Source organism: Macrotis lagotis, chromosome 1 (genome assembly GCF_037893015.1).
Source record: "Macrotis lagotis isolate mMagLag1 chromosome 1, bilby.v1.9.chrom.fasta, whole genome shotgun sequence".
In the NCBI taxonomy this organism is placed as follows: domain Eukaryota; kingdom Metazoa; phylum Chordata; class Mammalia; order Peramelemorphia; family Peramelidae; genus Macrotis; species Macrotis lagotis.
In genome coordinates this window covers 282,688,372-282,714,223 of record NC_133658.1, presented here as the reverse complement: position 1 = coordinate 282,714,223, position 25,852 = coordinate 282,688,372, and the positions used below count along the sequence as shown (strand labels likewise).

The 25,852-nt window shown below is 40.4% G+C and overlaps 2 protein-coding genes across 8 annotated transcripts in view; one reads left to right on the top strand and one right to left on the bottom strand.

The window, feature by feature from the left end:
* AGPAT2 (1-acylglycerol-3-phosphate O-acyltransferase 2) overlaps window positions 1-18,805 on the top strand; it is a 25,899-nt gene extending 7,094 nt beyond the window's left edge. Inside the window, exons 2-6 of one of the 2 annotated variants that reach the window (XM_074210722.1) lie at window positions 7,411-7,544; window positions 8,265-8,440; window positions 8,815-8,910; window positions 11,524-11,596; window positions 14,077-18,804. In XM_074210722.1, the coding sequence (XP_074066823.1) occupies window positions 7,411-7,544; window positions 8,265-8,440; window positions 8,815-8,910; window positions 11,524-11,596; window positions 14,077-14,249 (652 nt within the window). In that variant the 3' untranslated portion in view covers window positions 14,250-18,804. Of the gene's footprint in view, window positions 1-7,410; window positions 7,545-8,264; window positions 8,441-8,814; window positions 8,911-11,523; window positions 11,597-14,076 lie in introns of both variants that reach the window. The other variant, XM_074210721.1, reaches the window with a different exon arrangement.
* Window positions 9,259-25,852, bottom strand: part of EGFL7 (EGF like domain multiple 7) — a 42,137-nt gene continuing 25,543 nt past the window's right edge. For 5 of the 6 annotated variants that reach the window (XM_074210717.1, XM_074210716.1, XM_074210714.1 and 2 more), the window contains one exon: window positions 9,259-25,852. In XM_074210717.1, coding sequence (XP_074066818.1) covers window positions 25,592-25,852 — 261 coding nt within the window. In that variant the 3' untranslated portion in view covers window positions 9,259-25,591. The other variant, XM_074210719.1, reaches the window with a different exon arrangement.

Here is a 25,852-nt window from a genome sequence, read left to right as displayed (position 1 = left end):
TATTTAGTCATATTGGCCAATCTCATAGATGCGAGATGGTGCCTCAGAGTTGTTTTAGTTTGCATGTCTCTAATCAATAATGATTTAGAGTAGTTTTTCATATGACTACAGATAACTGATTTCTTCATCTGAAATTTGTCTTTCCATATCCTTTGACCATTTATCAATTGGGGAAATGATTTGTTTAATTGACAATGCTTCTTGCCCACACATCCTTTCCTCTTGGCCTGGTCTACCTGTCCCAGGCTTTAATGCCCTTTTTCTCCTTCTAGTCACCTTTGCTTTACCACCCATCCTCCCTAAAGTTCAACCTTCCCAGAAAGAGAGGCTTCTGTGAAGCAGATATATGGTATGTTAAATTATCTTCTTAGTCATAGACATTTAAAAGGATTCTATTCCAAATTAGACTGAGCAAAAGCATATTTTTAGGATTAATCCATACTGACTGAGCCACTCTATTATGCCAAAGTAGGGTTAATTAATTCAGTTGACTCATTCTTGTATAACTGCTTTTCCTTAGTCCTCTAAGAATTGAGAGTCTGAAAGGAGACATGATCCTTTCCTTCATGGTGCTTACAATCCAGTTAAGGAAGCTAGGACTCAGCCATATCTTAATGAGACAGCATAGAATTAGTTCTACTGAGTTCTGCTACAAGCTGAGATTCCTGAACTTAGCTCCTGGAACTGAACAGGGACAATTCATCATAGAACTATCCTCCAGTTTCATTATTCGTTTCTCCCTTTTGATCAATAAATACTTTTGTAAGATTGGCTCCCTGCCCTTGTTTAAGCAATGGGCTCTATGCTGGAAACCTAGAGTAGACATTGGTTAGAAGTCACTTTCTAGGCTGATGTCCAAATATAAAAGTCTCATATCTTTCAAACAGGAGGCCTCTTTGCCCACTTATTCTTGATTTGTGTTGAATGTTTTCTATTCTATTCTTATTTAGCCTCAGAGGGAGCTGAGGTGTCCTCTACACAGAGCAGAGCTGGGCAACTTGATAAGGGAGGATTCCTTTCTTCCAACCCCTAAATTCTTATCTTTCCCACTAGTCCACATTTGTGATTTACAATCAGTACTTGATCCTTTCTTTTCTCCATTATCCCATTAAAATCTATTTTGTTGACTCTGAGGCTATTTTTTAATAGCCATGAGGAGACTGTGTGTGTGTGTGTGTGTGTGTGTGTGTGTGTGTGTGTGTCTAGTTTATATAGATAATTTAAAGGGCATTAACATCTGGGACAGGTGGACCAGGAAGGGCCCCTTGTAGAAGGGGGAATATGAATTAAAGGAAACCAGGAAAACAAGGCAAGTTGCTTGACCTCCTTCTTGTTTCTTAGTTTCCTCATCTGCAAATGAGTTTGACAGAATATCCTCTGAGGTCCCTTCCAGCTCTAGGTCCATGGACCTTTTGTATAGCTTTTTTAGTATATTTAGATACCAGTCGTTATTTCAAAGGTGACACCCAAGATTTGTGATAGTACAATAGAAGAGAGCACTGGATTTCAAAACCAGATTCGGATTTATTATTATCTGTATTATCTTGGGCAACAGCTTCAGGCCTCCTTTTTCTGGTCTGTAAAACAAAAGGATTAGATTCTATGATCTCCAAATCTATGATCTTATAGAGTACCATTTTCTATTGGTTGCATTTATATTTACTCAAAGGGAGTTAGAGAAATTAAAACGGGAGGATTGTCAGCTTGCAGACTTATGTTGAAATAGATTACCTTTCCCCTACTGAACAGAAGGGTCATGGTGAAAGATGATACCATTTTATGCTGCCTCCCTAGAGGAAGATAGTCGCCCATCTAGAAAGTCAGCTAAATTAAAAAGATTTTTTTTGTTTGTATTTTTTTGAAAGTTGATTGATTGGAAGCCAAGGGACCAGTAGAATATACATTTTTTCCCTTCCCAGGTTCCCACTTTGCAGTGACTTCTTTCTTGTTTCTAGGCATAGAGGATGGTCCAGAGTTTTGAATTTGCTGCTTTCCCAAGCAGAGGGAAGAATGATAATCACATGCTTTATCTGATTGTAAATAGTCTTATCCCAGATCCTATTTCACACCTTATAAGAACAGACATGGATTGGACAGCTCACACTAAAAAACTAGGGTTGCTTTCAAGGTCGGCCTTGAACATCTTCCAAACTAACTGCTGCTGACCAGAGGAGAAAGGCTAATTCTGTCCAGTATGGCACAATGGAAAGAACCTTGGATTTGTAGGCCAAAGAGGGCTGTGTTTGAATCCCACCACTTAGTCTCAGAAGGTATATCCTTTGGCAATTCAGGTAGTCAGTCAACAATAATTGTTTAAGTTTTTACTATGTTCCAGATACTGAACTAAGACCTAGAGACACACACACAAAAAGGAAAAACTGAGACACTGCCCTCAAGAAGCTCACTTTCTAAAAGGAGAGTTACTACAAAATAGTTACACTGTAAAAGAAGGTAATCTTGTAGGAAAGGCACTAATAGAATGGGAGGAAGAGAGGGAATGAAGAAAGATCTCCTGAAGAAGGTGAGGAAAGAGAATTTTATTTTTATTTTTTTCTAGTTACATACAAAGATAGTTTTCAACATTCATTTTTTTTGTAAGATTTTATTTTATTTTTTTTTTTAGGTTTTTGCAAGGCAATGGGGTTAAGTGACTTGCCCAAGGCCACACAGCTAGGTAATTATTAAGTGTCTGAGGCCGGATTTAAACTCAGGTACTCCTGACTCCAGGACTGGTGCTCCACCTAGTCCCTCCTTTTTTGTAAGATTTTGAGATCTATGTTTTCCTCCCTCCCTCTCTTCCCTTCTCCCTCCCCTTGATGGTGAGTAATCTGATATAGGTTATACATGTATAACTATCATTAGCCATGTTGTAAAGGAAGATGCCAAAGAAAAGGGAAGAAATACCATGGGAGGGGGAAAAAACATAAAACAAATTTTAAAAATTGAAAATAGTATGTTATGAATTGCATTCAGACTCCAAAGTTCTTTCAAGACAACTTTCTTGGCCTGGGAGTCTTATAGTAAAAAGACTTGGAGTCCGGAGGTGGGATCATATTTGAGGAATAGCAAAGAGACTAGTGTCTTTGGCACTACAGAATACATGAATGATATGACTAGAATGTAGAAAGGGATCAGGTTGTGAAGGTTTTGGGGTTTTTTATTGATAATTTATTTTATTTTCTAATTAAATATGATGAAAATTTTTCAGATTCATCCACTTGCATATTTATAAATTAAACAATTTTCTTTCACCCTTCCCACCCTTTCTCCTTAGTGGTTAACAATCTAGTGAACATTGTATTGTACATATACATTTGGATTTAACATATTTACATATTAGTTATATTGTGTATGAGGAATTGGGATTAAGGGAAAAGAAAGAAAATCATGGGATAGGAAGGCAAAACATAAGAGAAATTTAAAAAACAATAAACATAGTGTTCATTCAGCTTCTTTGTTTTGTTTTGTTTTTTGGTCTGGATGTGGATGGTGTTATCCATAACAATGGTTTCCCAGGGTTATCCTAGTTCTCTGAACAGTGGAGAGGAGCTGCATCCATCTGTTCTTGTTAATGTGTACAGTGTTCTCTTGGTTCTGCTCCCTTCACTCAGCATCATTAATGTAATTCTTTCCATGCTTCTCTAGAGTTGTGAAAGGTTTTAAATGCCAAAGAGAGGATCTTCTCTTTGATCTTGGACATCATAGCAGCTGGAGTTTATGGGGTCAGGGTCAAATCTGAGCTTTAGGAAAATATTTGGCAACTGAATTGAAAGATGAATTCCAGGAATTCCAGTGGGGAGAGTGAGAGTGGGTAGGTAAACCAACCAGAATATTGAATTAGTCTCAGTGTGAAGGTGATAAGGAGGACAAGTGTTGAGAAGATAGAAATGAAGATTTAGCAACACATTAGGTGAAGTAAATGTAAGATTAGGTAAGGTAAGTGTAAATGAGGAGGCCAGAATGACAACCAGGGGAACATAGACCTTGGGTATAAGAAGGGTTTTGGGGAAAAGATAATGAGTTCTGTTTTGGAGACATTGCATTTGAGTTGCTTATAGGATAATTTAGTTCAATATAAATAAAACATTTGGATGATGTGAGATTAGAAATCAGGGAAGAAGTTAGAGTTAAAGAGAAATAGATCTCATTATAATTTAGCTCATGGGAACTTATGAGATCACTAAGAGAAAAAATAGAAGAGGGCCCAAGAATGAGACTTGGGCAATATCCACAGTTTATGGGAGGAAAAGTGGTCAGAAAGCTAAGAGAATCGAGAGATGTGTCATAAAAACCTAGAATGGAGAAAATATTCAGCAGAAAGGATGATCAATGATATTAAAGCTTGTGAAGTGGTCAAGAAGGATAAGGATTTAAAAAAGGCTATTGGATTTGTCAGTCAAGATCATTGGTAATGGAAGAGAGCGTTTCAATGGAATGATGAAGTCGGAAACCAGACTGCAAAAGCTATAGAAGAGACTGAGAGAAATGAAAGTGGAGGAACCAAGCATAGACTATTTTCTCAACTAGTTTACCCACTAAGGGAAGGAGATAGATATTTAGACTGGTAACTCATGGAGATACCTGGATCAAGTGAGGGTTTTTAAGGATGGAGAAGACAATGGGGATATTTAGAGGCAATAGGGAAGCAGGCAGGAGATAAGAGATTGAGGATTAGTGAGTTGGTGTAGATTCTAGAGGAGACAATCTGTTGAAGAAGACAGGATGAGATGGGATCAAAAGTGCACATAGATGGATTTTTCCCTTGACAGGAAGTAACTTTTTTATATGTGAAACAAGGCTGAAGGAGATAACAGGTATGGGTGTCTGATACAAGGTGAAGAAGAGGTGAATAGGGGGAGCTCCTATCAAATGACTTCAAGAATTTTCATGAAGTATGGAGTCAAAGTCTTCAAGTGAGGGCCAAGAGGAAGAGACATAATGGAATACTTGAAGACAGTTTTGAAATAGCAAATATAGTGAGTAAGATAGTGAAGCTGTTGAAAAGCTTGCCTAGCTGCAATTAGGGGTCCATTAAGTTTGTGTAAATTTGTAGTTAATCTAGTGAGCTCCATTCAGCAGTAGGTACATAGGAACAATAGTGAGAATATTCAGAAGTCAGAGTTTTATAAGGCAGGATCAGTGATATCAATGGAATGTTGAGAATATTATGGAATTGATAGGGAGTCAGGGAGGTAAATGAAAGAATGAAGCAAAGGCGTGCCTTGGGAAAGATTTATGAGGGATTGGATGTTATGGTGAGGATAAAGAGGTTTATGGTTCATCTGGCAGAAAGATGGAGTTATGAAAGATTGCAACCAGATAAAATAATTTTGCATCATGAATATGGAAGTAGAATCTTTGTGGGTGATGGTAATATCAAGGTATGGCTATCTCTATGTGACATAACTGAAGTAGAGTAGAGAAATAGGTAGTTCTTGGGAATGGAGTAGATTGAGGAACCAGGAAGTTCAGATATTTGAGGGAGTATCAATTGTTGAAGTCCATCCCTTAATTTGAGGACTGAGGTTTGGGCAAAGAGAGTCTATAGGCCAAGCATTGAACTCTTTGAAGAAGGAAAAAGAATATCCAAATTTACTGAGAAGCACAGATAAATCTTCAAGTAGCAGAGAGAAGGGTTGCAAAAATTACATTTCAACAACTATCCAATTATTCCCATTGAATTGGCTGAAAAGTTACCCAACAAAATCAGCCCAGGAAAACAATAAGCTTCCTCACTGCAAAAAAGATTATCCAGAGTAACAGAATGGTTTGCTGCAGGCTTCTGTTAGTTACTATAGCTAGTATTATGTGAGCAGGACAGGTCACATGTGGGGTTCCATTCTGCACATCTGTAGCTTGAAAAGATTAAAGAACTCTCTGTCCCCTGTGGACCCTTTGGAAGGATCATCCTTTACTCATTTCTGTATCTCTGTCCTTTGATTTCAAGATCAGACTACAGCACATTTCCTTTATAAGACTCAGCACATATCATCATGAAGATGTTGTTGCTCAGACATGTCCGTCTTGTCCAGCACTTTATGGTCCTATTTGGATCATACCTAGTTTGAGAAGTGGTTTGCCTTCACCAGTTGATTTTACAGATGAGTAAACTGAGGCAAGCAGAGTTGTTACTTGACCAGGGTCACACAGCTAATAAGTACTTGAGGTAGAATTGAACTCAGGTCTTGCTGACAGAGAAACTTGAATGTTAGACTACCTATATTCTTGCCTTCTTTCTTCCAATTTTAAGTTTCTTTTCTCCTAAGGGTAAAATTTTCAAAAAATTTTTTCAAAACCAGCTCACATGTTCATAGTCTTAGGGTTGTGTTCCAACTCTTCATGATTCCATTTGGGGCTAAGCTGCCCAAGAAACCTTGGAAAAGATTAAATCCAACCCCCTCATTTTATAGATATGGAAACTGAGTCCAAGAGAAATTGAGTTGCTCAAAGTCACAATGATAGGAGTGGCAGGGTCAGTATTTGAACTCCAGCTCTTTTGTTTCAAAACCAGGGCTCTTTCTACTGATATCTCACTACATGCAGTTGTTTGGATCTGCCCCAGAACAACAGCCCTAAGGAATCTCACCCATGACAAGCTCTTTTAAGAATCACCTCCCTCTACCTAACTCCTACAAGATCGATTAGACAAGAATTGTACCCATTTTACAGATGAGAAAACTGTGTTCAGGAAAGGTGAATCAACTTTGGGGGCACACAGTGAAGTTTGAGGTAGAACTAAGGCTGGAATCTGGTCTTCCTGATTTTATGCTTCGCTCCTCCATTGAATCTTAATACCAGTATACGTGTTTGTATCTCTCTCATCCTTTCTGTCGTATAACTTGTATTTATTTTCTCTGCTTTTGCCCATTATCAAAATCAGTCTTTTTCTCTGACAATGGCTAAAATAAGTTGGGGGGGGAGAAAACAAACATTTATTAAGATCTGAAGTATTTAATCTTATTACACCCATTTTATAGTTGAAGAAACAGAGGTTAAATGATTTGCCAAAAGTTACACAGTAACTGTCTGAGGCTAGATTTGGTGATGGTAATAATAATGATGATGATGATGATGATAACAAAAAATACTGGGTCAAGTGCTAGAATACAAAAAATAATATTTAACATGACACTTCCTATATGCCAGTCACTGTGGTGTGAGTTTTAAAATTATTATCTCATTTGATCCTTACAACAGCCCTCCAATGTAGGTGCTATTATTATCTCCTTTTATACAAATGAGGAAACTGAGGCAAACAGGTTAAGTGACTTGCCCAGGGTCACAAAGCTAGAAGATATTTAAGGGTGTATTTGAACTTGGGTCTTCCTAACTGTAGTTCACCCAGCACTCTATACATTGAAATGCTTCTGGGTGGTAAGGACCTCACATTCTCTATCCTCTCTCCTATAGTATCATCAAGAGATTTGTCTGCGTTTTTAAATACTTTTATGGCATTCGGTTTGAGAAGCGAGGTGAAGAGAAATTGCATGATGATAAGCCATGTGTCATCATCTCCAACCATCAGAGCATCCTGGATATGATGGGTAAGCTGGGCCTCCCCTAGAATTCCCCTGGAATATGGGTTGGGGGGAGGAAGACTTAAAAGGATGGTGCCTTAGAAACTGTGTAGCAAATCCTTCCTCCCTAAATTTTACAAACTGCTGGCTGCTTTAAGATGTTGGGGTGTGCTAAGTGGGAAAGGTGGGGAAGAGATCCTGTTTCTGGATGGGGTTAAGACTGACTTATTGGAAGGAACCAGGATCATTGGGTTGGTTTTCATGAGTCTTTGTCTACAGTCTGGCTGAGATCAAAGCTGCTCTTAGAGATAAAAAGGGAAGGGATAGGAAGCAAATAAAGTTTTAAAATTATTTATTTCATTTCACTAGAAAGTAGTTTATAACTTTGGATTTTATTTGAGATTTCTTTTCATTTTCTTATTGATTAGATTTTTTTTTTTGAGATCATTGCTAAGTTAACCATTCAAAAAAGTTATTCTTTTTAAAGGACAGTTTAGAGTCTGGGCACACCTAATATGATCCTTTATGCTTTTCTTATGTCCTACTACTCTCTATATAATTGCAGTGAGTCTGACTTAGTTCTCATAGTTCCCAAAATCCTTCCTGTGTTTTTTGTAATTTCCATACCATCTTTCATTCATTCTGTTCCGTCTGCATTGACCCCGTGAATAGGCTAGCTGTGCCAGGAAGCTTCTAGGGTAGGATGCTCCTTTCTTTTCCCTCCCTGTGACTCTGCCCTGGTCTTAGGTTTGATGGAGATCCTCCCAAAAAACTGCATCCAGATTGCCAAGCGGGAGCTGCTTTACACAGGCCCTGTGGGCCTAATCATGTACCTCGGGGGTGTCATCTTCATTAACAGAAAACGGACAAGCACAGCCATGTCAGCGATGGAGGAAGTGGGAAATACTTTGGTCAAGGAGAATGTGAGTCTGGCTTGGTGTCCAAGGAGTTCCTACTAAAGGGCAAGTGCAGCATGGTAGAAACCTGGAAATTTCTTTTTCTAGAAGTTCAAGGCACTGGGTTCTAGTTCTAGCTCTGATGCTAACTAGCTGTGTGACCTTAATAAAGTTATAGAAAGGTTACTACTATTTGAGCCTCATTTTCTTTGATATGTTCAAAGTGAGTTTGAATAACCCTTTATCAGAGATGCTATGGAAAGGATTTCTGAATAGGGTAGGAGTGTGGGGGATGGAGTCTGACGACTTTTTAAGACTTAAGATTTTAGAATCCTGTGATCCTTAAAGGGGTTGATATCAGAAATAAACTCCCCCCCCCTCTTTTTTTCCCCCTATGACAGCTGAAAGTGTGGATTTATCCTGAGGGAACACGGAATGAAAGTTGTGACCTTTTGCCATTCAAGAAGGGTGCCTTTTATCTGGCTGTCCAGGCCCAGGTGATACATTTGGGGTCAAATTGGGGAAAGGCTTCTTTGTAGGGTGATCTTTTGGGAAGGGTAGGATTTGGGGTGAGGCAGTTAGGGTAATCCAGAACCCAACATTGTTTTTGTCTTTAGATCTCCAGTGCCTAGCTTGGTATTTGGCACATAGTACTTAATAAATATTTGATTGATGGGCAGAAGGAACTGACTTTTTCTTCCTCTCCCCATTATCTTCAACTCTCAGACTTTATTCCTGACTAGTCAGAGTAGTCACTCAGTATTTCCTCTAGGAGTGGGACAGACAATCAATTCATAACACATTTATTGCCTACTATGTGTCAGACACTGGGTCAAGTGCTTAGAATACAAAAAGAGGCAAAAGATAGTTCCTGCCCTCAAGGAACCTACAAATTAATAAGTAGTGACAACAAACAACTGTATACAGACAAGCTATATGCAGTCTTAGGGAGGAAATAATTAAACCAGGAAGACACTAGACTTACAAGTGACTGGGAAAGGCTTCCTGGAGCTAAAATCTTTAGTTAAGAATTGAAACCAGGAGGCTGAAAATGAAAAGGGAGAGAGCATTGAGATGGAGTAGCAAGGTCCAGTGTCACTGGATCCAAGTGTATGTGGCAAGGAGTGAGGTTTAAGAATATGGGAAAGGTAGGAGGATGTTGGGTTATGAAGGGCCTTTAATGCCAAGTAGAGGATTCTGTATTTGATTCTGGAGAAAATAGGAAGCCATGGAAATTTTCTCGAACAGGAGAATGACATAGCTGGACATGTGTTTCAGGAAAATCACTTTAGTGTCAAATGGAGAGAGATTTAAAGACAGGCAGATCCAAGAAGGTTATTGCAATAGTATAAGGGTTAGCTGATGAGGATGTGCACTTGAATGATGGCAGTATCAGAAGGTGGAGAGGAGGGGTCATATTCATGAGATGCTACTAAGGTAAAATGGACAAACATCAGCAACAGATTGAATATGGGGGATAAGAGGTAGTGGGGAATGCAGAATAACTCCTAGGTTTTGAGCCTAAGGAAGGATGGTGGTGTCCTCTACAGTAATAAGAAAGGTAGGAGGCTGGAAAGATTTAGGAGGAAAGATAATGAGTTCCATTTTGGATGGACTACTTTTATTGTTCACTGAGTATTGGGTTTGAGATGTCTGAAAGACAGAGATGCAAGACTGGAGCCTGACTTAAATCTATTTAACACTAGATTTGAATATCATCAGCATTGAAACTGTCATTATGATGATATCACCAAGGAAAGTAGAATTGAGGGAGAAGACCAGAGGGCCCAAAAGAGAGCCCTGAGAGATACCTGTGTTTAAAGCATATAATCTGGGTAAGGATCCAGCAAAGTAAGGAGTAGCCATTAGATAGGTGGGAAGAGAACCAGGAGAAAATGGTACCCTGAAAACCTAGAAAGGAGACTTAGATAACAGCTTCCAGGATTTTGATGGGGTGGTAGTTATGAATAGCATGAACCACAAAGGAGGTAAACTGATACTTAAAGCAGGCTAGAGAAGTTGTATCAGTAGTGAAGAGCCAGGTTTCAGTAATAGGTAGTAAGTAGAAGAAATAAGAGAAGAAAAGATTTAGAATGAAGGGAAGGGAAATTTATTGCTTATGGAGCAGGCATTCCAGATGACACAATGGAATGACTGGATGGTATTAGATTGAAGCTTTTGGGAGGGAGGATTGAAGGAGTGGAAATAAGGAATCAGTTGGGTGGGGAGTAGAAGGAGAAATAGATATGGAGTTTGGATTCTAACCTACCTGAGTTCAGAATCATTGGAATGTGAGGGGTATGACCAGGTATAAGAATGCTCATCACTCTCAAAGGGGGCTAGAGATCAGACTGGAAGCAAGCATAGGATAAAGCATCAAGCAGCAGTCAAATATGATAAGATGGGAGCCCTACTTCACTACTCCTCTTCTTTCCAAAGGGTAGAGATTTGGCAGGAAAAAGGGCAGAGTTGAAAGTAGAATCAGATTTCACTGTTCAAATTCTGATGTCCCAGCAGCAGAGGACTTTTCAAGTGGTGTTCAGTTGGACTGGATAGAACTCTTCACCCAGCCCCAGCTCTCAGCTGTTTCAGAAGGGACCATAAGAGAGGACTACATTTTTTAAGCTTTATTTTTAAAGTCCTCTTGGCTAACAGCCATTGACTTTGGGGTTCCTGAAGGTGGGAAAATCTTTTCTGTGAAAATTAGGTGATTATTTCTAAAGCAAGTAAGAACAGTAAGGCAGTTGGTCTTTAAAAGAAGTCTAGAAATGGCATAGGAATCACATGATCCTATCTACAATCTCAGCATTCTCCACTGATGATGGTGGAAAAACTCAGATGACAAGTGAGTAGGGTGGATAGTATTTGGATTTTGTTTGGCAGCAGATGAGGATTGGTTGATGACTGGCTAGGCTTTCTCATCTCTGGGAGTGGAGAAGCCTTATAAATGAATAGTTCTCCTGGGCCTGTTTCCAAGGGAGTGGCCCCTGAGAGAGATGCCTGAAGCCAGAGAGAGGCCTACTACCTTCCATCTGTCCCATCATGAGAGCCCCATTTTTGAGCTTCTCTCCAGTTTTTTCTAATTGATGGTTTGTTTGCTTCACCTCTAGGTACCTATCATTCCTGTGGTATATTCGTCATTCTCTTCCTTTTATAATCCAAAGAAGAAAATCTTTACATCAGGTACTTTATGTGACTTCCTGGGTTATGTCTCTCTGTCATATCCTCCTTTCATTGATCTATTTCTCCTTCCTGGGTTGTTAGCCAAGAAGCCCTCAGAATTTGAGTTGAGTTTCAGTAAAATTTGTAAGATTGAGGGGCAGCTAGGTGGTGCAGTGGATAGAGCACCGGGCCTGGAGTCAGGAGTACCTGAGTTCAAATCCGGCCTCAGACACTTAATTATTACCTAGCTGTGTGGTCTGGGGCAAACCACTTAACCCCATTGCCTACCAAAAAAAAAATCTGTAAGGTTGATTGTTTTTATTGAGCCCCTGTGTTAGTTATTATAGAAAGATTTTTGCCCTCAAATTCCCTAGGTATTTGAGAAGAGAGAAACCCAAATTCTTTCTCTATTACTGAGAGCATAGGATTTTGGATGGTAGAATAAGTTAATTAATTCCCTTCTTCCCCCATTTTACAGATGAAGAAACTGACCTAAGAAGGGAGGGAACTTGGCTTGTCCAAGGTCACATTTACAACAGGGGTAGGTCAGAACCCATGTCTCCAAAATTCCCAGATTAGTATTCTTTCTATGGATCATACTTCTTAATTGGTCCTGCTGGGCTCTACCATCTGGGAGGATAAACAAATTCATCAGGTTTGCCTTTCCCTAGGGACATAATAAAAAGAAGGCACAGAGCTGACCCAATATTGGCAATTGCTAGGATATTAGTAGTACTGAACAGCTCCCTATGGGCATTTTTGTGTTTGAAATCCTGACTCTTGCCTTGTACTGGTTACTTTATTCTGTCCAGAAGATACAAATAGGTGTGTCAAAAGATGGGTTCAATAGAAAAGAAAAATCAATTTGAATCTCCTGAGAGGGAGATATGTTTTGTATTTTAAAAGGAAAAAAAATCTCTTGGTCTCCAAGCAGGAATTAGGTGAAATAAAACATTGGGTATTTTAGACAGTCCCATTCATCCAGTAATTTGATACTCCACAAAGCATTTTTCATACTCATCTGCTAAAAAACATCCTTTGGAGAGTGATAGTAGAGCCAATCTGGTAGATGAGGAGACTGAAGTAAAGAAGAGTTGACTCAGTGTCTCTCTGCCTTTCCTAAATATAATGAGCTTGGATTAGTCACCTATTACATAAAACCTTCTTTGTCCAGAATTAGAACCAATGAGATTGGAATGGCTTGATGGATACTTTTCTTGAGTTGGAGGACCAAGGAAAATCAAGCAAGCCCATTGTCCAGGAATCACTAGAAATGAGAGGCACCTAATGATTTTGGATCCTTGGGATAGAAGCTTACTCTGAATGACCCCAGATAATTACTAGCCTTAGTATATATGGCTTAACACCTTTAAATACACAGCCTGCCTGGGAGAACAGACCAAAGTCTAATCCAGGGGAAATAGGTTATCTGTCCTTTTCTCCTATCTTTGATCGTCTAATCAAAATGGAAGCTGTTCTTCACTTGACCCACAAATTTCTGATTTATTATAGTCGTAACATTTGAACCTCAATTTCCTCATTTGTCCTGCCCATCCCAGGAATTTTTGTGAAGTTTTAGTGATTATTGACAGGAGAGCACTTAGCAGAGGGTCTGGAGTCCAGCACCAGAGCCATTCATGGAAATTACTGTGTATGCCTTTGCCCCAGCAGTCTTGAAGTATAGAAGATTCAACTTGGTTTATGAATCCTCTAAGTAGGCTTTGGCCCTGTTGATAACAGGTAGACAGATATAGCTGTACCAATATCCAGAATAATTGCTTTCTTTTTCTGGAAAATCTTGGGGGTTTGGAGGAAGGAAGAATCCAAAAATTGTAGGTCCAAACCACTGGCAAGAGCCAAGGTAAATCATTATATTGGATGTGCCCAGAGTAGATAAGTAGAATATCTTCCTTCCTTGTTCCTATTGTCCAGGGCTTCCATGAGCAGATAATCAAGAACAAAACAATAACCCAACCAGTTATGAAAGACTGTCTCTAGGGGATGCTCCAGAAATAGCCTTTTTTTGGGTGGGATTACTTTGGTATAACTCATACCCAGCAGACTTTCAAATATCCCCTCCTTTATAGGCATCTGCATGTGTTTCATCTCTGTGTATGTGGTTTATATAAAAGGAATAAGACAGTTGTAATATTACCTTAAATTACTTCTCCCTCTTGCATTAAACTATGTCTGTTGAATCACTCTAGTGTCTAGCCGCAAGCCTTCCCTGATCTTTTCTCTTCCAATGGTGGCAGCAAAGAGCTAGATGGAAATGTCTGGTGGTGGGTTTGTGGGGTGGGGGAGGGTCTTGCTTAGAGCATGAAAACCAGCTCCTGTGACCTGTTTGGTTGGGGGAATGGGACTTGCCAGGGTCCTTACACATCCTGTGGTGCTTTAAGAAGGGCTTGACCTAAGGCACCAGTATGCATCCAAGTTGACTCAACAGTAATCCAGCAGCAATAGCAGCAAGACACATCTCTCTCTGCCCTTCTTGTTTCTAGGGAAGATCAAAGTAGAAGTGCTGGATCCAATCAAGACAGAAGGCCTGACAGTGAATGACATCCCAGATTTACTAGAGACCTGCCGTTCTGTCATGAGAGAGACATTTTTCAGACTATCTGACAAGCTGAATGAAAATGGGACCAATGATCCAACCTCGCAGCCTGTGCAGTAGCCCTAGGCACCAACCCCTGCCCCTCTGCCCAGGGTGAGAGAGGATGAACAGAGGAACCCCCCTTCCTGTGGCCAAGTCATAGTTAACACTGTCCTGGTGCCTCCCCTTGGCTTTCATTCTGGGTCACCCTCTCCAGAGGCTCTCTTCTTACCATATTCCTTTGGGCCTTCTCTCCCTTGTTAGCCATGGATGTGGTTCTCTACACTATACCTTTCTCCTCATTAATCTTCCCTTCAGTTGGCCCCTGAGATATCCTCTCTTTTATCCCACATGCTGAGTAGTGAAGTCCTGTGCTGTGGGTGACCCTTACTAGGAGAACCAGATTAACTCTGGAGTTTGAGGTCTTGTCCAGGCCAATGAACGACTTTGGGGAGAATGGGGTGAAGCCACCTGTCTTTGTGGGGCTATATGGTATGACTTGTTGCCAATAAGTGAAAATCATACCCCTATCATCCTTACTGTGCCCACTGGTGTCCAGCTCAGGTATTAGGAACAAATTTTCCAGGCTGCCATCGGCACAACAGGTCTGAAAATGCCCAATCTTCTACTTGTTCTCTGAGCCTTTTTGTCTCTTACTACTCAAGTTCTGGCACTCTGGGGAGCTACCAAAAAAATCCCCCTGAATGTTAGCCTATGTTGCTGACAAAGGCCAAGACCCCCTTTGGTGATGCCAGTTCCCACAGACCTATATAATTAGAGATGGCACAGCCATGTCCCTGAATTCCCTACCTGGTTATTCCTGGCATATTGTTGTAGAAGTGGTTGGGTAGATGGTGATGAAGAGAGACCTATTTTATGTTAGCAGTCTTATTGCAATGGGCCAGGGTACATAGAACTCAGAATACTCTCCTGTTTAAAGAGACACTCTGTTCCTTCCTAGACTGTGGTCAAGGAGAGAAGTGAGAGAATGGACTGAGCAATGAGTTCCCTCTCCTCCCTGACCCAGGAAAGTTGGGTCAGCCTAGTTATTAGAGATGTGAGGCCTTTGAAAGTAACTGGCCTGCAATAGAAGTTCCTCCTCTAAGGACTAGGACAAGGAAAATTTCACCACAGCTTGTGGAGTTAATGGAGGCATGGGTTCAGTGGATAGTTTGACTTTAGTCACCCAGTCATAGGAGATAAACTGATAAGTACATTGATTTTCTCTTGTGTTAAGTTTGAATGCCATCTCTGATAGCAGAGTAGCTTGGTAGCCTGGAGGAAACAAAGTTCAAACTTTCAAAGGTAACAAAGTCCAGACCTTGGCCCCTTTGCTAGTGCTCTGGTGGTGGCTTTCCTGTCAGACTGCCCAGATGAATCCTGAAGGGTATGTTGTGGGGAGATGCACTCATGGTCCAATGTTCCCTTGAATCTGGAATTGCCAGGCAGCCTTTGGTGGTAGTCTTTCTGCCTCAGGGAGGAGGGCAGGGCTTCGATCTGGGTCTTCTCTTCTGCTCACACTTCAGAGGTCTTCCAAAGATCAATATCCTGCCTTACTCTATCAGTGTTTACAGAGAAGAAAAGTTGGGGAGTGACCTGATGATCATGAGGAGGAAAAGTTCAAGCATCTTGGCTCTAAAGCAATTTAGAATTTAAATCTAATAGCACTTTTACTGAGGTGGGAGGGCAAAACCAGAAGAATTGAGGTGAGGGAGGGTAAGAGGGAATCCTGGTATCTCAGCTCTGGAAGAACAGCAAATGGGGTCCATGACTGCCTGTTGAAATTCTGTTGGAAAAGTGCCTCTGCTGGTCAGGTCTAGTTTTGTGAAAAATGTATATTTGATTTAAATTGCACAATTTTTGTTTTTCATAAAGCAATTATTTGAAAAACTATGTGTGGTAGTCACTTGTGGAAATTATTCTCAAAGTCAAAAAGGGCTTAGTTTTGGACTTGCAATTCTTAGGGTTTCTCTGAGTCCAAGACATAAGGAGTTCCTGACTGAGTTTCTACTTCCAGTCCCAGCACTTTTGCATTTTCCAGAGAACCATGGGACAGTTCCAGAAAGATGATCCATCCTGGGGTGGGTAACTTAGATAATATCAGACCAAAAGACTTGCTGACCTCTGACTTCAATGGTATATGGGGAACTCCCTGAGAGAAGACTCTTCTCCAATTCAGGTAGCCCTCCTTTGCAACTTAGCATCTCAGAAGAATTGTCTAGAAACTTCAGAGATTCAGGGACTTGCCCAGATACCCATTTCAGAGGTTAGTTCAGACCTTTCTGGCTCTGAGGCCAGCTCTCCATTCCCTAAGCCTCAGTGCAAAACTGGCCAGAAGATCTGGGTTCAGATTTTGCCTCCAATGCATGCTGGCTTTGAGACTGAGCAGGTCACTTGATCTCTCAATGGTCTAGGTAAGACTCCAATTTTCAAGGTTCAGGGAAGGTACAGACCTACCTTGGGGGAGCTCCCTCTGCTAATGAAATACCAAATCCAAATTATATTCCATTTACTATTGACCTATGGAAAAAACTCTTGTTCTAATCTTACCCACCCCCCAGTCAGAGATGGGTGAGGATCTTTCAATTCTTATGTTTTGGATATTGGCCAAGCTCTTCACATACGGACTTGGTCTGCTTACAGAAGAACCCTGCACAGACTTAAAAACCAGAGGCATTGTTATCCTATTTTACAGATAGGGAAACTGAGGCTTAAGTTTAAGTGACTTCTCCAGAATATATCAGAAGCAAGATTCAAAGTCAGTTATTACCATCTTGACACACAGTTCCTCTAGATTGCAGAAGGAGACCAAGTCCTGTTTCTCCTGGGACCAGCTGTTCTGAACTCTATGCACAATCTTTCTACCTCTCACCCCCACACATACACAAAACCTCAGTGGTGAAGTTTAACACTAGGCTAAACTTGGTGTTTATGTGATTGATTCATCTGGGACATCCTCTCGAGAGATAGGCCATGAGCACAGTCACCATTCTATTTCCACTTTGGCAGATATGAACCAGGTTCATTGTGAAATTGGATAAAGTTTTCTTCTGTCCTTTGCCCCACTCCCCCCATTGTGCCCTACCAGTAGAGTAGCCTGGAAATCACATACAAAGTGCCCCAGGATTTAACATATACCCCTCCCAAAGGACTTTGCATCTTTTAAAAGATAAATCTTTAGATTTAATTTCATGCAAAAATATATCATATAAGACCAAGACTTACTGTGATCCATCAACCAATAAGAATTGATCACCTACTAAGTGCCAGTGCTAGGCTAGGATCTGAGGATATAAAGACAAAAATTAGGTAGACCATGCCATTCCATCTATAAATAGATTTCATCTGTTTTATTTAAGCTTTTAATTGATTGCCCTCATTAGGGATTTTTAGCCCATTGTGTATTGAAATATTTGGAAAGGACTGACACATAGTAGGCACTTGATAGATGTTCCCTCCCTCTTTCTTCACCTGTATAATACTTCTAAAACTAAAAACCATTCTATATGTGCAATCTTAATTGATCCTCATAAAACACTGAGCTCCTGCTGTTACCTACACTTAGCCTAGATGGAAATCCAGTTTTAACACCCACAACTAATAACTGATGAAGAACTCAAGTACTCATATCTCCTAATTCCAAGTCTTGTATATATTCTTTTCCATTATATTGGGTTTAATACTCTTTGGGAGTGATAATTAGCATTAAGTATAATTGGTCATCTAGTTAAATTCCCAGGTGTTCTAATGACCCCATGAGAAATACACCAGCCATTTGTCAAGCAAAGCATCCATGAGGGGAATGAGAGTTCCTCCTAAGGGTTTCCTCCAGATCTTAGAGTAGTTTTAAGTTATTGAAGCGTATTATTCAAAAATAGCAAAATATTTGAAATGTGGGAAGTTATATACCTCATCTAAGTACTTTCAGTGATATATTTTTACTTCCTGGTTGCATTCTCAGGAATGAAAGGTGGCCCTAGGAAACATCAGGCCTCTGATATTTTTCCTCTCTACAAGTATTATGTTTATGTAGCATACATTATTCTTATTGCTGTGGATATGAAGATTATAAATCATTCTCCTTGCTGTCTTGAGACCTTATATTCTAGGGAGAGATACAACATAACACACAGGTTAAAGTATAAAATCTGGTAGAATGTAATTGGGGACAAAGGAGAGAAAATACTCAAAAATTTCAAAGGACCCTTGACTGGGAGGTAGAAGAGATAGAGTGGAGGGGTTCTGGGAAGTCTTCATAGAGAAGGAAGCACCAATGGGCTATTCTTAGAAGAAGGAGATGGTTGAATGCTTTTTGATGGGCAGAAGTTTAACTTTCAGTACTTAGACAAGGGAATTCTTCCAGGAAGATAGTCAGTTGTGCCAGGCTATCTAAGGATCAGATGGGTCAGTGCTGGAAGGAACCTTGGAACTCCTCTGGCCTGAAGATCCTAGCTCATCTATAAACATTTACTGGAAGTTTGCCAGACCCTAGGAATATAAAAAGTAAAATAATACCTACTCTCATGGGGCTTACATTTTAACTGGGGAGACAAGTATACATATAAAAATGTGTGGAATAATATAAAGAAAGATGTAAATTCAGGATAATTAAGGGAAGGATGGCACTAGAAGCTGGAACAGGGAGGGGCAGGGGTGGGGATATGAGAAAAGGTTTCATTTAGGTAGAAGGTATTTGAGTTTCATCCTAAAGGGAAAGAAAGAAATTCTTTGAGGCAGAGGTGAGGTGTATATTCTAGGCATGAGGGAAATCAGTGCAAAGACATAGAAAGGAGTTTGGAGTTCAGTGTGTATGTGTAGAAAGGCCAGTTGGGCTGGATTGTAGAGTGGGAAGAGGCATGAGACTTTAGGAGACGAGTTTTTCAAGGGCCTTAAAAGCTACCTAAACAGAAAAGTTTGTATGTGGTCCTAGAAGCAATAGGGAGTCTACTCGAATTTAATGAATAAGGGTGTGATTATCAGATCTTAGTTTAAGAAAAGTTGTTTTGGCAGTCACATAGAAATGGGCTGGAACCTGCCTGCAGGTAGTCCAAAGGTCTGTGGGTCACAGATGGGGTAATAGAGATGATATGGGAGGAAACTTCCTGGCTTATCAAGCTTCCTCTACCTCTCCCCAAGGTTCATCAGTGTCAGAGTCCTCTGTTTCTTGGACTGCTTGTCCTTCATTCTTGAAGAAAACCATGACATTAGGGAAATGATAAAAGATATACATGTGAATTGTATTCAAGTGAGGAGGTTCAGTTCTACTAAGTCACCAGCCTCACTTTATCCACCACAGCCAGTAAGCAGATATAGATCAGGATAACTGAAGAAGGCCCTGGATATGAGGTAAATCAGTTAAGTGACTGGCCCAAGGCTACACAGCTCGAGTTTGAGATCAGATATGAACTCAGGTCCTCCTGACCCCAGGGTTGGACTGTACCTCCTAACTGCCCTGCATCTTGAATAGCTTTAAATCTTTGCCCCATTATAATTTTCTGTCTTCCTAATTCAAGATGCTCAGCCCTCTCATCCTAAAATTTCCCCTTTGGAAGGAAGTGAGTTATGCTTCCTACACCTTATACCTGAGATAGAAATTCTTGCACCCTAAAAGTGCCGAATGAGGGCTCAAAACTTGGCAGCTTGCTTTGTAGAAGATGTTGTCATTAGTAATTGACAAGGCACTTTATTTGTCCTTTAGGCTAACCCTAGGATTTCCTGGCTTCCTATGGACACAGTATTAATATGTAAGAAACAAAGTGAGTTTGTAACTCTACCTGAGAGTTGTATTTATACATCAATTTATGAAGGACTATGATTTTGTTATCATCGAAACTCCCTTTGCTAATGCTACTCATAACTCCTATAAATTAGGCAATCTTTAACTATAGGTGGGAAAGACATTTGAGTTCTATTCCAGTTCCCTCTGACAATCTAATGAAGCCTACAGACACCTTCTCTGAATGTTTTTAAATGCATAAAATAAAATGCTTAGTATTATAAAGGAAAGCAATTATATTGAAATAAAAATGTTTTTTTCCATTCAAGTTGATGGATTCCCCTCTTGAAATTCATCGACTCTGGAGATCCACATGCTGCAAGATAAGAATCTCTGATCAGACAGTCTTAACACCGGCCCCACCCCCGGAACAGCAACTTACAGAGACTGAGTTAGGATGGTAAATTGAGAATTGGAAGAGAATTTATAGCTCATCAGATCCAACCCCCTTGTATTACATTAAGGAAACCTAGGCCCAGAGAGGTTAAGTGACTTTGCCCTAGATCATAAAGCTAGCGAGTGTCTTGAGGCAGGAGTCAAACCCAGATCTTCCTGAGTCAAACCCAGATCTTCCTGAGTCTATGTCCAGCACTGTAGTCACTATACCTCCTAGCTTCTGCCCTCACCTAAGTAGTAAGTAACGAAGCCAGTATTCAGACCCAAGTCCACAGAGTATAAAGCCAGTATTCTTTGCTTACCACATTACTCTGCTGCCTCCTGAGACCCACAGAGGTGAATTGACTACCCACAGTGAGGGATTTGAAACCAGGACTTTTTCCAGTAGAACATACTGGTTATTACATTGGTACCTTTGTTCCAAGTGACTGGCAACATTATATGGTGCAAAGTACTATTTACTTGGAGTGAGAACACTTGAATTTGAGTCCTAATTCTAACAAGTCAATGTGTGACCCTAGAGATCTAACTTCTCTCTGAACCTCACTTTCCCCATCTCTCAAATGGAGATAATACTTGAACCATATTCTTTTTTGGGTTGTTGAGACTAAAGTGATTTATAAAAGATAAAAAGGGGAAATAATTTCTGTATCAAATTTCCCATATTAGAGTTTGATATCCAAAACATAGAAAGAATTAACAATATATGTGTGTACAAACACAGAATTAGCAAAAACAAAAAAGTATTTATATTTTTGTTATTCTTCTTATCAATCGTGTCTAACTTTTTGTGATCCTTTGTTATTTTCTTGGCAAAGATATTGGAGTATCTGTTCCATTTCCATTTCCATTTTCTTCTCCAGCTCATTTTAAATACAAGGAACTGGGACAAACAGGGTTATGTAACTTGTCCAGTAAATCTCTGAGGCTGGATTTGAACTCAAGTCATCTTCCTGACTCCTACTTGTTGCTAATTCTAAGGCCCATAACTCTACTACACCACCTAGCTGCTCTGAGAATGAGTGCATGTGTTGACAGATACACATATAGATATTCTGCGTGTGTATGTATACACATATATATGTGTGATCAAAAGCAATCATAGCCCAGTAGATAAGTCAAAGATATGAATAGTTCTCAAAAAGAAGAATTGCAAACTATTAGCTGATTAGATGTATGAAAGGATGCTCTAAATCAAAATAATCCTGAGGTTTTACTTCATATCCTACAATTGACAGAGATGAAAAATTGGAAGGACTCAAAGTTGAAGGGTTTATAGGAAGATAGGCACACTAATACATTGTTAGTACAAAGATGGTGAAGCAGATACTCCATCAGACCTGGAGTCAGGAAGATCTGAGTTCAACTCCTACCTTAGATGTGTATTAGCTATGTGACCCTGGACAAATCACTTAGCTTCTGTGTGCCTCAGTTTCTTCCTCTGTAAAGTGGGAATAATAATAGCAGCTACCTCCCAGGGTAATTGTAAAGATTAAAAAAATGATAATTATAAAGCACTTAGCATAGTTCCTGACACCATGGTAAGCTCTATATGAATTTTATCTGTTATTATGATCTATTATTATTATTATTGTTGGAACTGTGAATTAGTACAACAGTTTTGTAAAGCAGTTTTGAATTAGCAAAACAAAATGACAAAAATGTCTTTACCCTCTGACCTAGATATTCTACTACTAGACTTAAACCCTGGTAGTATAGTATAACAACGTAAGAAGGTGGTTAATAAGGAGAAAGAGCTCATACATAAAAAATGTGTATTTTGTGATAGTTAAGAGTTAAAAACAAGTAGATATCAATTGATTTGAGGAATGACTAAATAAAATGTACATGACTGAAATGGAATTTTACTACTGTGTTGTAAGAATGATGAATAGAGAAGCATAGAAAGATTTACACAATTTGATACAGAGAGAAATAAGCAGAACCAAGAAGAAAGCACAATGACAACAATGGAATGGAAAGAACTACCAAAAAAGCAATAGAAAGGGAATCTTGCTAAAATTACACAGTAGAAGCATGTCTCCAAAGAAGAGATAGGAGAAGACATCTGCACCCCATTCCTCTGGAGAGGTAGGGAGTTCAAGTGTGAGACATTGCACCTATTTCAGACTTTTTTTGATGTATTAAGCATTTTTTCTTTTTAAAAAAACTATTGTTTTTTGTTGTTGTTGTTTTTGTAGGTTTTTGCAAGGCAAATGGGGTTAAGTGGCTTGCCCAAGGCCACACAGCTAGGTCATTATTAAGTGTCTGAGACTGGATTTGAACCCAGGTACTCCTGACTCCAGGGCCGGTGCTTTATCCACTGCGCCAGCTAACCACCTCAAAACTATTGTTATTTTGAAGTAGTTTTGGGGGCATAGGAGGGAGAGGGATACAAGGAGAAACTTTGGTGATATTTTAAAAGAAAGTTATCAGTAAAACTTTTTGAAGGAAAAAGAGACATGTGAGCCTCTATTGTTATCTTCTGTCCTCTTAGTGACCTCTTGAAGGAAGTATCCAAATCATTTTAAAGACAGAGGAACAGAAGTTCAGGAGACTCAGTCCAAGGCAAGAAAGTAGTTGATGTTCCAGCTTTCCCAACTCTGAAGCCAGGCCTGTTAAGGGGGCATATTCTCCTTAAACCAGGGAGTGTGCTATTCCTTTTAGGAAATTTGAATCCTGTTCCCTCTGGGAAGGTTTTCCTCGGTGACACTTCCCTGTATCATGTATTCCTACTGGCAAAGACCTATGGAGCTAGTGCAGTGGTATATATCATGGGGTAGCTTTTATCTGTCTTCCCAGAGTGCAGCAGAGTAGAAATGATCACACTTCAAGAGACTTGGGTTTCCTTCTTCTTTCCCAATCACAAAGGGACATTGGTCCTGAATAGCAATGAATGAAGGAGACATCCCCCTGCATACACACACACACACACACACACACACACACAGAGACATAAATGCCTGTCACCCAGCTCCAAATTTCAAAGGAAAAGCATTGTGAGGGTCAGGCTAGACTTCAAAGACTGACAAAAACATTGGCCAGATGCCATGATGCCAAAATACTCCCAATTATATTTGCACAGTCTGATAAAAGTGATTTTATTTTTACAATATTAAACAAATACCAGTTGCTCCTGCATGGATCAGTCCAGTGAAGCAGTGAGATACAATTATACTATTTTACCCACTGGACACTGCTGCCCTCTTAATTTCCCTGAGTTGGGGTGCCTGTCCTGAAGCTGGAAGCCAGTCAGCAGGATGGCAGCAGAAGGTCAATGGGGAAGAGATTGCGTACCTTCACCCAGATGCCATAGGACAGCTTGCTCTTGGCTAGGTCCTGAATGACGAATGGGTGAGTCATCCCCTTGCGGGTGGGTGGGCTGCCCTCACACACAAGCTGAGAATAGACTTTGGCACTGGTTGTATCAGAGGTAGAGGCTGCTGTCCAAGTAGGGAGCAGCTTTAAAAGGAGGAGGGAGGGAAAGACATCAATGGAGTTGGGGCCAATCAAGACTCAAGATAGGACTCCCTACCCTTGGCTCAGGCCACAGTATACATGGGAACAAGGTTGTGAGCTTGATTCCTGGACCAAATTCACATGGAGGAGAAAAAAAGACCAATTCCTTACATACAGATCGCATGCTTGATTTGATGTCACACAATTGTGGGTTATTGACAACATAGGGGGATAGGAAATACTTGCATGACTTGAATCAACTGAGCTCATATCCTCTTGCTGGCAGCTCAGGATGTGCTCCACCTTGGAATGTTATGGAGGGGAAATTGGCCTGGAGTGTCCCAAAGGAACCTTCCAACTCCCCCCCCCATAACACACAATTTATATTTGCCTTTCTCAAATTCTGACTGTTGCTTCTTTCAAACTGTCCCTACTGGACTGGTTTCTAATCTGATCTATGCCCTCATAGTGCCTTGGTGCCAATAATGCCTACCTTCCCCAAACTAGGGGGAATGGGTGAACACCACTAAGATGGGGGAACTTTTTGTATTCAGAAACAAGATGGGGAGACGGGAGGAAGATCCAAGTCCCAACATCATGAAGGAAAAGGAGGAGATATAAGGAATTGGTGAAACTGGATCAAGGAAAAAGATATGACTGGGTATCAATTCATCCTAATATCACAAACTACCCCTGAAGCCTGCTTCTTAGTCTGTTTGTGGAAAGGAGCCCAGAACGTTTTCTTAAAAAGGATTAATGGTATGTGGCTTGAGAATTAAACTCAATACAAACATCCTGAAAAGGAAAAGATATAGCAGGTTTCCTGTGGTCCCATTCTGGGATCTTGACTCTCAATCCCCTACCAGGTGAGGCCTCTGGGGTTAGCTGGAAGTCTTTTATTGCTTATTTTTGCAGGAACCTAAACAGTAGGAAGAAGCAGAGGAGAAACTGGCATCAATGGGGGCAAAGGAAGTCAGAACCCATGTGACCACCATTATCTTCAGAGAAATACAGCCCTCAGTGCTCTGGCTTCCTCTCCAAGAAATGAAAGATGATGTGTGGGCTTCCATCTTTATCTGCATCCCATCCCTATGGTCTTCCCAACCTTTAGAACAAACGGATGAACCTGAAGCATGTTGGGCACCATATTTATTTTAAGAAGGCAGGGATGGTAAAACAGTGCCATGGTCTCTAAAGCAGGACTCATCAAAAACTTCTTAGGTTTTTTTTTCTCCCTCAGCAGCTGACTTAATGATGGTCACTCATTGATTTGGCCAATGATTTGCCAGGCATCTGTTGGTTTCTCTGAGCTTTAGCCACTACCATACTATGCTAGACCTCATAGGTGGGCAGCTGTGTTAATGTGCCTTGGGCCACGTCAGGACTAGACTGAAGCCTTCCTAAGAATCATTGTGCAAGGTACCACCTTGCTTTTGCAAGCCCAAAATCTGTTTCAAGCTGATATACATCAGTGTTGTCAAAATACCTCTCCTTTCCCTCTCCCCACTCCTTTTCTTTTTCTCTCACGCTCTACTTGTGCTTTAAGGATCCCAACTAACATCCCAATTCCTCTGGGCATCCTTCTAGGATCAACCCTAGGGACCCACAGGGATTTCAGACTTATCCCTGTAAGGGAAATAGAGAAGAACACAACTGGTCCCTGCATTTAGTGAGCTTCCCAGCATGGTAGAGAAAAAAGAGTCACTACATAAAAAGATTATGAGCCAGCAATACAAAGGAAGGCTCAGTATGAGAAGTCAATTTGTTTCTTCCTTTCCTCATAGGGGAGGTTTCACTGGAAAGTTTCACTTAGGTGGCTCACTACCTGCAGACAGAGAGAAGGAAAGGACAAACAGAGAGGAAGGGGCAAAGATGCCATCCACTTACAGGTCTCTAGCCGTTCCTCCAGGAACAGAATCTGCTCACTCAGGGAGTCTATACGGTCCAGCTGCTGGAAAGAGTGGGATAGAAGGCTGATGTGGTCGGAAGACAGCCCATCCTCTGAGGCCTGAGGTGCCAGGCTTTGGAAGGGAGCCAGCATCAGCTGTAGCTT